General features: G+C 38.4%; 1 protein-coding gene across 2 annotated transcripts; it reads right to left on the reverse strand.

Annotated features, from left to right (window-relative positions):
* Positions 1 to 5331: 5331 nt before the first annotated feature.
* On the reverse strand, positions 5332 to 12636 carry LOC125230118 (dynein regulatory complex protein 10-like). 2 transcript variants are annotated; one of them, XM_048135147.1, is made up of 9 exons: positions 12405 to 12636; positions 12024 to 12131; positions 11477 to 11509; positions 10164 to 10323; positions 9440 to 9572; positions 8212 to 8361; positions 7427 to 7556; positions 6122 to 6292; positions 5332 to 5610 (listed from the first exon to the last, which is right to left on the reverse strand). In XM_048135147.1, the coding sequence occupies exons 1-9, from the start codon at positions 12627 to 12629 to the stop codon at positions 5416 to 5418; spliced, it is 1305 nt and encodes a 434-aa protein (XP_047991104.1). In that variant the 5' UTR covers positions 12630 to 12636; the 3' UTR covers positions 5332 to 5415. The 2 variants fall into 2 exon arrangements, with proteins under 2 accessions (XP_047991104.1, XP_047991103.1); XM_048135146.1 differs by having other exon boundaries at positions 9440 to 9575.
* Positions 12637 to 13226: the final 590 nt, after the last annotated feature.

Raw genomic sequence — 13226 nt, forward strand, 5'->3', positions numbered from 1 at the left:
CTCACGATATTTTTCCTTCACCGAAAAGCGACTGGCAAATGTCAAATGGCATTTCGCACTTAAGTTCAGAAAAACTCATTGAGCCGGGTTCGATCCCGCGACCTCCGGATTGAAAGTCGCACTCGCACATTCTTACCGCTAGGCCACCAGCGCCTACCTACTACTAATGTAGCTGGGTACCTACTACTTAATGTTGGAGATTAACGTACATTTGTTTTTTCCTCTTGATAAGCGCCTTATGATCGCTAAGGGCGAGTTCTTGCTTCAATTGTGCTATCAAGTCCGTCTTTTGTCGCATTATACGCTCATGCACTGCTTTCTCATCGTGCAGATACTTTTTATCTTCTACATTGAAATGAACAATATTCGTTATTAAAAACTGATGTAATTAGGTAATTATTACTCTTCTTAGGCCCACTTGCACCAACCACTTACTTAACTCAGGGATAGTGGCGGGTGGTCAACTGTCAAATTCCATATAAAATGGTGGGTTTAACCCTCCATTTTCGTTGGTACAAGTGGCCCTTAAGCTAGTGATTTTTACAATATTATTATGTATATTATATGGATTACAAATGTATTTCAAAATACTGGAAAAGTTTTTAGTACCAGACCTAGTTTTAAGAAAATATTACAAAGAAACGAATAAAATCACCGCTTAAGACGAAAACCTATCCTTGAAGAACAAAACAATCTCTATCTGAATAACAAGTCATTAATGGTAATCAACTAACCACAAATTTTGCCCAGACATTCGTTGTTACTCTTCTCAAGCCTCCTTGTGTTTATTATCGCTGAGATCTCCTCTGCAGCCGTGGTTTTCATTTGCACCACCATCAGGTCACGAAACTGTTCCAACTTTTGCAGATACTTCACTCCGGGGGCGGGGCTTTTGACCTAGATCATTGTAGCTAGTGTCTCATCCCTCACAAGGCTATTAAAAGGCGACTAAAATGCAACGCGTACTTACATAATATTTACTAAACTTCTAAACTGATGTGTCTATTAGATATAAGTAGAACATAAAATTCGCTATGTTCCGAGGTGGGCGTAAATATTATATTAAATAGCTGCGACACAGATTAATACTAATGCAGCTGATTACGAACAAATTTGTTACTAAATGTATGTTATTATGTTCAATAAAAATCTTTTAATCTTCAAATATATACGACTAGAGTCGCGTGCGACCAGCAAGACAGTTTGTGCGTCTGATATCAAACGCAATGTCGACGCGTCTTGTCGTGTTTACGAAACAAAATGATTAAATATGTCGGATACTCACACGAGTTACAAGCGACGCGTAGTGTACGCGTTTGAAACAAAAACCGACTGAGAGTCGCTTGAGTAGCCTCGTGAGAGATGGACCTAAGGCATGATTGGATAATTCTGACTAGTTACTTCAAAATAAGAAAACCATTATCCCATCATTAGTTCGCTTTAAAAGTCGCCCCACATTTTGAAACCTTCGGATTTGCGAACTAACTATCTTGCCTTGTTCGTAAAATCAATCGTGGAATGTTTAAGTGAGCCCATATACATTCAACAACTACTTATTGTTTTTCCACACAGACTCTTCTTAAATATTGGAAAAATAATTATTTGAATATTAAATAAATAAATATTATAGGACATTCTGGTAAGCTATATAATCATGGTAAGCTCAAGAAGGCTTGTGTTGTGGGTACTCAGACAACGATATATATAATATATAAATACTTATATATATAGAAAACATCCATGACTCAGGAACAAATATCTGTGCTCATCACATAAATAAATGCCCTTACCGGGATTCGAACCCGGGACTGCGGCGTAGCAGGCAGGGTCACTACCTACTGCGCCAGACCGGTCGTCAATATTGGAACTAGGTACTCATTAATTACGTTGCATCGAGATTCGAGAATAAAATAATTAAGCCAATCGGTCTTCATTGCGCGAAGGACAGGATCGGAAAAATCACATTCAATTTCTTCGTAGACGTATTCAAATTTACTTACGGGATTTGATTCACCGAAAACCTAGAGTGGGAAATATCAAACGCTATCATAAATATCACAAAAATCGTAATAGAAGATCAAGAAAATATCCAACACAGTACTCAAAATGTACTTACTCTATTTAAATTTTCGGAATATGACACATGCGTCGGTTCCTTGCTGCATCTTGGAGGATAGATTTTTTTCATCTGCGAAATAGGGAGTGAATAATAGTAGGAAGCATATTTACTGCGATGTTGTACATTAAATCTTGACCTCAAGCAAAGGATTATATAATTGAATCCTAAGCGTAGCGAAGTATCCCAAAAAAAATTCTGCACGTAGTGAGGGATTCAAATATTAACGCAAAGTAGAAATCATTAATACACACATAATTAATCTAATATTTTCACAATATCATTAATTCAGGTAGTATTTATGTTCTAAATATTAAGTTAACCTAAATAATGTACATATTCAATTGAGAAAAATCTTGTTCTCAAACAAAAAGGTGTATGAAACTTGTCTCCTGAAAAAATTGACGGTAGGTCTTCTCTAAAGCCGTTGTCACGTAGCACTATGGGATATGGTAAATATCTCCAAATAGACTTATATAATAGCACTAATAGTAAGAGTTATTGACCTGTTCCGTGATTCTTTCTACGTGCGGTTTCAACTCCGGGTAGCTGCACAGAGTGTACATCATGTAGCACAAGTCAGGGTTGACACGGTTTTTCAATGATAAATCTCCCTGAAATCAAATCATAAAGCATTTAATTTCTAACAAAACACATGAGTTTCTAAACGAGTTGTTATAAGTACAAGTTTTGTATTTCGTCAGGCAAAAATCTGTGGAAAATCTGTGCGAAATGCTTATTTAAAAATTTGAAATAAAAACGCTAGAAATCTGAATCCAGTGGTATTGGCCACTCGTTTTCAATGTTAATATTACTAGAATTTAAGTTAAATAGCTATAATAGTGATGATTATTATTTGGCGAAATATTACGAAATACAGATATTATAATGACTTGATGCTGGACTGAATTTTTATTATAATCATATAACTACTTGTTATCTGTTAATGGTTAAGATATTTATATAATAATATTTAAAACAATCCTCACCCCCTGAATATCTTCCGCCGCCGCCATGTTCATAAGACTCTCGGAGTACAACAGAGGACTGTCATACCGGTACAGACCAGCATTAACAACCTCCAAGTGCTTCTTCGTCATAATGTTGTCCAGTATTCTCTCATTCAGCAATGTTCGAATGCAGATGGCTACTTTAGTCTGGTATACCAACTTATCCAAAGACTTTGTGATGCGGTCTGCTTGGATATTGCATTCCATATCGATCGGAGAAGACCCTGATAATGAAAACTACTACTTAACCTCATGGATCCCTGTCAATTTTTTGTGCTTTTGAATTAAGAACTAATTTTATTCTTGTAAAAGTTCAAACCCTATGAGCCTCAAGATACTAAGTATACAAGACCCAGACTGCGCCTCTCAATGCAATGAACAGGCAATGTGTGGTCCTGGGTGCGTAGCCGAATGGCACAAACGCTCACGAAACGCTCACGAAACGAAACGCTAATAGATATCTATCCCTATCGCTCTTGCGTATTGGCGCGACAGAGCCGGACTACGTTTCGTTTTCGTTTGGCGTCGGAGAAATGCCATTCGGCTACGGGGCCAGGTCTCTCATCTCACGCTTAAATCTGTGCGTGCGGAACGCTACAAATAGAGAAACATGGCGGGAAACCATTAGAAAGGCTCTGGAGAATCAAAGATCTTAACTGTACCATACAGATGACCTCGGCTGCTAAATTTCCTGGACACTAATAAAGTTCCTCTTGCAGTCAAGTGAAGTGCATGTAAGTGGGTTGTACAGATTAGCACGGCATTTATAAATAATCATCTTGGTAAGTCAATATTTGATACTCTAGGAGTTAAGACGTAGTATTGCAATCACGAAGACGCTTTTCGGTGAAGGAACGGAAGGAACCAGACTAATATCAATTAATGAGATTTGTTGTCCCATCTCTTTCGGGACGTCAGATGGCAGCCGCTTCCGTAAAAAACCTGACAACTTCTGGAATTAGATACCACTGCTAAGAGCACCCAAGGCTCCCATGAACCGATGCATAAATTCGAGAAAACGTAGATGAAAGTGACTATAATTGAGTAGTACTGAAAGGTAACCTACCATCGTCTCTCTCCGCTTCATCTTTAGCCCCAGAGTGTACAGAAGCATTACTGCTGCCAGTCTTAGAGCTGTCGGAAGTATATTCCGACAAGGAAGAAGCTGATAGTTCCGTCATTTTCAGTTGAAGGGCACTGTCTAAGTAATCAGATGGATGTCAGTTAATTATTCGTAGTTATAAAATTCTCGAAAGCAGAAAATAAACGTAAAGAAAAAAAGAGGAATTCGTTGTGAAGGATGACAACTTGAGAACTTTCATGAGAACCATAGACATCATATTCATACACATGATGATTCAAATCAAATTCAAATTCAATTCGTATTAAAACCTCATCAGGAGCTAGGTTATCGTCGATACTCGATAATTGACTCGATATTAGTTACTTAACGGTAACCACTTAAATATCAATTTGCTTAGGTATCATCAAGAGATTTTCCTGCTAGTTTTTGGCTATTTTGCCTTATTTATGTTTACATCAAAGAATATAATACTCAGTAGAAGACATTACCTATACATGTACAGAAACTAAAGCACGGCTACAATTTTTGTACGGAGCAATACTCTTCATAACCCCAAGAAGTCCAAGACCATTTGTATCTGCTTCCTTCCTTTTCAAAATCACTTACATGTACAAACGCCATCATCTTATTTACGGTCGATATCGATAAGATTTTAATATTCAATTAATACAAAAAACTTAATTCCATGATCGCCATCGATTACCGACTTAAGAAAAATTGGTTCCTGCTTACCGATTAAATTTCACCATGTAAGAATGCTTTTCTTCGTTCAGATTCAACATACCTACCTTCGCTCTCACTGTAACTATGTAATTTTTGCTTGCTTGTTATCAATATCATAATAAAATAAATACAAATCATAACGTCTGCTGTCATCTTTTGTATGTTATATGATATATGATGTACCTAATTTCCTCGGTGCAATAAAGCTATAAATAAAAGTTATTTGTTATTTGCATTTATTATTTTATTCCAAATAACACAACAAGTTAAAAATAAAGTACAATACCAACATTAAAACATATAAACAAAAATTAAAATAAATCTAAAACAAAGGTAATCTTCAAAACATTACAAAATATATCTTTTAAAAATAATAATTAGGTAATTATACAAAGAAAAGATGCTAGTTGATAATCTTCATTGTGTCGGTACATGCTCAAAGCCAGCACAAGATAGAGAAAATGAACGACAACAGCTGAAGCTTATTTCTCATCTTCCTGTTGTTTTTCTTTATTAGCTTTAGCTTCTAGTTTTGCAGCTTTAGCTGCTTCCTTAGCTTCTGCTTTTTCTTTTGCTCTTTGCTTCTTTGCTAGCAGTTCTTGTTTCTTGGCTTCTATTTCTGCTTTTCTAGCCGCCGCTTCTTTCTCCGCCTCCATTTTTCTTCTCAACTTTGTCAACTGAAAATTGAGTGGAAAGATAAAATTACAATTTGATTATTTTGTATGGAAACATATTGCGTTTTTATTTTTTCTTTGATTAAAATAAACATTCTTTCATATCTGAAATAACCTCTCCAAACACGACGCAACGTTATAGAGAGACAATAAATTTAAAATAGAAAGAGCATTAATTATTTTCGAGTCGATCAAAGTTGAAAATGTGCACGTTACGTTAATGGAACTAAAAGCTGGAGCCGTAGCCGAATGGCATTTCTGCGACGCGAAACGAAAACGAAACGCCGCGAAAGGTTGGCTCTGTCGCGCTAATACGCAAGAGCGATATCTACGAGCGTTTCGTTTCGTGAGCGTTTCGTTTCGTGACCGTTTCGTGAACGTTTGTGCCATTCGGCTACGCACCCTGGTTAGATCACTGACTGAGGCGGCATGGAAAACAGTGTCAGATACTAAGATTCTTTACAAGTTTTATTGGTCCGACCATCACCCATTAAAATAAGATGTAATTAATTACCTGTTTCTTTTCTTCGCGATTCTTACACGTAGTGCGCCAAGCATACTGGATGACTCTGGCCGCGTGCTCAATGATGAAGGTCTCCAACTTGGCCGTCATCTCTTGGTGGTATTCTCCCTCTTTCTCCTCCATTAGCGGGAAGAACTCCTTGTCCTGAGCCGCTAACTTCAGCTGTGGACATAATATTCAGTTATTAAATTTGTCTGTTAAAGAGTGGACGGGTCAGGAGGAAGTTGAAGACCTAGGCGAACTTTTCTTGATCAAATCGGGGAAATATTGCAAAAAGGCCAGGTCAGAAGTACTCGAAACCGACGAGCGTGTATGAGAAACGTTATGAAGTGTATGAAGCGAAAGTGGTTTGTCAGGATCGTAGTTAATGGAAATCCGTGATCTCTGCCTACCCCTCTGGGAAACAGGCGTGATTGTATGTATGTTGTTGTTTGTTAAATTAAAACATGTGCCATGAACTAACTGAACTAATCAGTCGTTTAAATTTTCACGATTATTACACACAATAACTTTTAAAAAATCGGAACTTCTCCGAGACGACGGGGACAACGCCATCCCTGAAACTTTGGAGGTTAGTATTAATAAGTACTTTTAATAATAGTAATACGCGATTAAGTCCTGATTTAAACGGTATTATGAACTAATATCTGGGCGACCGAGCTTCGCTCAGTTCTATTTTAATATATCACGTCTTTAGATAAAAAAAAAACTCTTATAAATACAAAAACAAAAAAAAAAGACAAAAAACAACAACTTAATTTCTGGCCGGGATTCGAAACCCTGACACCTACGATCTATCTGCGTACATTAGACCGACCTCGTACGACTGAGCTAAGCGGAATCGATGCGCGCGCGGCGAAATTAACGACCATATTTTACGTTTACTAACGTAAAAGAAAAAGTCACGAAAACTCGAAAATTTGCGTTTTCCGGGATCTAAGGCTACGCTAGATCCATTTTTCACTCCCGAAAACCCCCACATAACAAATTTCAGCGAAATCGTTAGAGCGATTTCCGAGATCGTCGGTATATATAAATAAATAAAAAAATAAATAAATATACAAGAATTGCTCGTTTAAAAGTATAAGATTTTGAATAATTTCTATTTGTAATATTTATAGGCCAATACAGGCGATTTGTAACTCAACCAAACTGCAACTTACACAAGACTTATTTATTTATCCACGTTCTAAGCTTATTTCGATGCGTGGTTTGTATCTAATTTTGTAATTATCAATTGTAAACCTTGAGCTAACTCACAATAGACCTTATGCAGAAATATGACGTTTTTAGTACCTTCAGTTCCTGGCATTTCTTAAACTCGTCCTCGTACTCCTGAGTTATCTCATCCATCTCTTCCTGCTTGACCGCCATTTCTGCGTCGTATTTCTGCAACCACGACTGCAGCTGCGTTTCTGCTTTCCGCCTAAGGTTTAGAGCAATTGAGAGTCCCCTTCAATAACTATATGTATTAATAAGATTTGTATTACGCCTACGATCTCTTGTTTTTTTTGAAAAACTGCTACCATTTTTTCGTCCAGTTGTAATATGACTGTAATCCAATATCCTGGGACCTAGGCTAAACCTAGAATTTGCCATGGAAATTGGAATCTTGGCATCCAGACGTGCGAAAAAAAGTAGCCACATCTCGTGGCCCCCTGAGTACGCTACGAAGTGGATTCGTCCTTGATAGCAAACCATGACCGGCCTTTTCAGATGTATGGGAGCGTCTGAGCTTAGCTAATATCGAAGGGAATGAATGAGACGCCATGAAGAATGATCACCAAATCACTATATGTCGAAGGAGCATTATACGGTGATGATTTCATACCAGCTTATGCTTATGTGCGAAATGTCATTTGTTATTTGCCAGTCGCTTTTCAGTGAAGGAAACATCGTGAGGAAACTGAACTAATTCCAATAAGGCCTAGTTACCCTTCGGATTAGAAGGTCAGATGGCAGTCGCTTTCGTGAAACTAAAGTCTACGCCGAATCTTCGGATTAGTTGTCAAAGCGGACCTCAGGCTCCCATGGGCCGCGCCAAATGCCGGGATAACGCAAGGAGGATGATGGCTTCATACCTGCGATCCCGTAATTGTTTTTCAGCATGCATATTGCCAGTGAGCGCTTTGTCATAAAGCTCTCGGCTCTCGACCTCTTCCTCCTTCAGCATTTGATATTTGACCTTATGGGCTCGCGTGGCCAGTACCATTTGACGTTCAGAATCCAGGCTGCAAAGATGTTCCTTGATAAGTATAGTGAATCACAGAACACATCGAAAGTTTAACATCAAACATGAGCTTTTAGAATTGTCCTACACCATGCTTAGCTAGGATAAATGCACTGATTTAATCATGCTGCCAATTTTATCACTTATCCACGTGGATAAGACATCTGTCACTCTCACACTGACATACTTGCTAAAGCGTGACGGATGCTTTATCCACGTGGATAAGTGATAAAATTGGCAGCATGATACGCCGGCAGTACCTGGGTATCGCCAATGATCTGGCAGGAAAGCATGGTCGCGCGACCATAGGCCTATTTCTCAAAACTGAAAGTTACAAGCGGAAGTCTCTTTCCAACTTATCATATTAGACATTGACAACCTCTAGTAAATTTGTAACTTGTAGCTTCGAGAAATGGGCTCCATGTCGCCGCGAGATAAATGATATAATGTCAGGCCGTCCTTTTCGGCCGTATTTATAAGTGCGATAGGCACGGCCTGATGTTTTATCGTTTATCTCACGCGATATTGCCTGCCTGGAGTGTAACCAATAATCATATTATTTCAAAGTGCGCTTAAAGTTTTAAATCGCATTGTTTAGTTTGACCAGTGATTACTCACAGAGTACTTACATCTGAACGTCTGCCAAGTTACACCAGTTTGACAGGACTGGCTTCCATCGAAGCCAATTGACCCATTGTTTATTTATTTATTTATATTGGGTACTTCATAAAATCGTACAAAAATATGAATAAATTAAGACTTTTGAACGATTCACGGTTACTTTCATTAGACTTGTTACATTGACCGGGATGATTACCTTATTGATTTTTGTCGAGCTCCCTATATTTCGTCACATTTACATGCATCATTATCCCGAAAAATCAAATAGGTAATCACGGTCAACATCCCGGTCAATGAAAGTACAGTCAACCAATTGGAACTCTAGGCCACTGTAGAACTATGTCGTAGTGACGTTATAAATCAGATTGTAAGAAATCTCTTACTGCATGTCATTATGACATAGTTGTACAGTGGCCTAGGGTTCCAATTGGTTGACTGTACTTCTTAAATATGCTTACACCTGTTTTTTCCTCAAAGCGGCAGATTTTAGCCCGTTCTCTTTTAGCTCCCGTTTCAGCTGAGCTATGACTTCCGTTTTATGCCGGACTTGCTTTTCGTGCTCTAGTTTTTCATCCACGAGCCTTTTTTGGTCTTCTAAATCAATAATGTTAATTTTAAGTAAACATACAATTATAAGTAACCTACCGTCAATATCGTAAAATTATGATAATTTCTTTACAACGATTCGGTTGAAAAATATTAGGTATAACACGCTCTGCAACAGAGCCCACGGAATAGCCATATTGACCCTGCTAATACAATAGAGATTTGATGATTTGGAATTTTTTAGAGTTGGTTGATCGACGTAAATATTTCTAGGGATTCCCTAGTAGGGAAGCTAGGGGAGTTTCTAGCGAAGGGGGAAACATGACCCTACTTACTAAACCCACTCCGGCATTTCACCCTCTTTGCCGTTCGTGAAGGCGCGCTGGAATCGATGATGTCAATCACTACGGTGCCCTCCGGCATTGCCCGAGTTTACGACCAGGGCAGGGCACCAGGGATCAGAAACCCTTGACCCCCTCCCTGGCATCAAGCATGGGGACAAGTCCCATATGGCTCGAGGTGAGATAGTGTCCAACCCCTGGAACGCCGTTGTCGAAAATTTGCTACCGAATGAATAACCTTCAATATATTAATTGCCGTTTAAATTGTCTGTAACATATCTCTGATAAAATATACCTGCGATTTTCACTAGACAGTCGTTGTTGCTTTTCTCGAACTTCCTGGTACGGATTATAGCTGAAATCTCCTCGGCAGCCGTGGTTGACATCCTCTCCACCATCAGGTCACGGAACGTCTCCAGCTTTAGCAGATAATTCAATCCATGCGAGGACAGGCACTAGAAATAGTCATTTTTCTACTTGTGGACTGTAATCTGTCAATTAGGACACCACAGACTAAACTATAAGTGCTAACTTTTCAGTGTTGGATACTCTATGGCAGTTCCGACTCAATTATAATAAGCTCATTATAGTTGACTTTAGTTAACTGTAATAATTTCAAAAATAGAACTTCATACAATTTCTATACTAATTTGCAAATTTTCCTGCATCTGAAACACATTTTTTTTTATCAGTCGCGTTATCGGCCAATCAGAGACGGTTATTACAAACAATTGGTTGCTAATGTTGATACAACGGTGAACGACTCTATTAACATTAATTTTAACTTGCATGAATGATGATATTTCCGTCCATTGATGATGAAGATGATGACTCGTAGAAAAAGTATTGTATACAATAGTGATATAATTAAGCTTTTCACTCTCGTACCGTACTATTAGGCCACTCAGCAAGCTTCGTGGCCTAAACATGGTACTCGACTGAAAAGCTTTGTATTATATCACGATTGTATAAAATACTATTATGTGACTGATGCATAATGAGATGCATTAAAGATGAGTAGGTAGCGTCTCTCGCCTTTCGGATCGTTTCATAATAAGATAATAAGAGTGTTTTAATGCCTAATTATGTACAGTTGCATACATAATTCTATAAAGGTATGTACAGTTGCATACATAACTTTTCTATAATATGTACAGATATATAATAAGTCTTTCATTTCAATGACAATTTCAGATGGGGACTTAACCGTCCATATAATTTTTCGGGACCGCTTTGAAGAACGCCTAAAGGCGTAGTGTGTTGTCGTGTCCGCGACGCCAGCAACGCCTAAAGTTGCTATGGCGGACACTGTTAAAGCAATTGCCTTGCTGACAGGATAAGGTTTATTTTCGTTGTTTACTAGTAGAGGTATTGGCGTGTAGGCCACAATTTGACGCGAGAGGCAAAGCATTCAGAAGGTTAGTCGCGTATCACTAGATCACATATTCATTCAACTGACCTCCAACGTTTCAAGGACGGCGTTGTCCCCGTTGGTCTCGGAGAAGACTGTCTGTTTCATTAAGGTCAAAGTTCCTATGCTAATGTGATGTTGGTTTTAGGAACACCCGGTATATAATTAGTACAAACAATACACAATGTAAAACGTACCTGTTCTAAGCAGCTCAAGTTGTCTATTTTCATCTGAAAATTACGCAGCCATATATTGCATCCATCAATCAAACACTTGAAAATATAGTTACATACAGGATTTTCTTTCATTTTAACAATAGGCAAATTTTAACAAAATATAACCTTCGTATGGAAAACTCCCGCAGAGATAATTTCTTTTCCAGTAGTTATTTGTTTTACAGGGGAGCAAAGTTCTGTTGTTAACCGCACGTGCCAATATTGATACCCGAGTAAGCAAGCGAAAGATTCCAATAATGAAAAGCGAGCGTTATTTTCAATGGTATGGGTCAGTGATTATTACAACGTTTAGAAAGGCAAGCGCTTTATGAAGACAATTGGCCGGTAAGCCCTCCATTTATCAAATTTGCCGCCGTTTTTTTAGTGCCAAGATATGGTTGACTATCTATATTTATCAGATTTCAGCGAAATTATCTGCACATTGTTTGTCTTAATATAACTAGAAATCCTCGCTGCGAGAGTTTGCTGTAGGAAAGGTAAAATAAAATATTTTCTGATGAAGACTAACTTTTTCCACGATTCGTTCCACATGAGGCATCAACGCCGTATAGTTGGTCAGAGTACACAACATTATACTTAGGTCGGGGTTCACACGGTTCTTCAATGACATGTCACCCTGAAATAACAACGTGTTGCAACGTTAAAATGAAATACTACCAACGTCGGTTGCTAAAAGGCGCCGTGAAGATCAAAGAAATTTTCACGGGTACCACGGCGGTCACGGTGGTGTAGCGGTCCAACATGTTGGAACCAGTGATTCCGGCTTCGCCACCAGTTTGGCTTTTTCTTTAGTGTATGGTAAGTGCGCCTATTAACACGTTCGGCAGCTTACTGCTATTAGAAAATAAAGAATAATGTAAAAGAAAAAAGTTTCATAGCTCATGCTTACCGCTTTCACATCTTCGAAAGCAGACATATTAGTACAACTGTGAGACGCAATAGGGCCGTCGTACTGAAAAATAATAAACGCAATGTCGTCCAAATCTTTGGGGCTCAAAATTTGTGCCAATATTGGATCACGCATCAGAGCAGGAATGCTGAGCGCTAGCTTCGTCCGGTACACCAGTTTGTCCAGACACTTTGTGATGCGCTCTGTTTGGATGTTGCACTCCATGTCTATTGGAGACCAATCTAAAACGAAATAAAGAGAAAAAGAGAATGCATATACAGGTACATAGAAATACTAAATCTAAAGCTTTCCTGTCTGGGCAGGACAGTTTCAATTTGAGGCAGATAGGGTGAAATGATTTATGTAAATAAAACCTCTTTAGTTGAGATCCCTTTTAACCGATGTAGTTTCCATCCTTAATCAATAAATCTTCCGAGCCAAGCTGTTTTTAGGGTTCCGTAGTCAACTAGGAACCCTTATAGTTTCGCCATGTCTGTCTGTCCGTCCGTCCGTCCGTCCGTCCGTCCGTCCGTCCGTCCGCGGATAATCTCAGTAACCGTTAGCACTAGAAAGCTGAAATTTGGTACCAATATGTATATTAATCACGTCAAGAAAGTGCAAAAATAAAAAATGGAAAAAAATGTTTTATTAGGGTACCCCCCCCTACATGTAAAGTGGGGGCTGACATTTTTTTTCATTCCAACCCCAACGTGTGATATATTGTTGGATAGGTATTTAAAAATAAATAAGGGTTTACTAAGATCGTTTTTTGATAATATTAATATTTTCGGAAATAATCGCTCCTAAAGGAAAAAAAGTGCG

Source organism: Leguminivora glycinivorella, chromosome 10 (assembly GCF_023078275.1).
Source record: "Leguminivora glycinivorella isolate SPB_JAAS2020 chromosome 10, LegGlyc_1.1, whole genome shotgun sequence".
In the NCBI taxonomy this organism is placed as follows: Eukaryota; Metazoa; Arthropoda; class Insecta; order Lepidoptera; family Tortricidae; genus Leguminivora; species Leguminivora glycinivorella.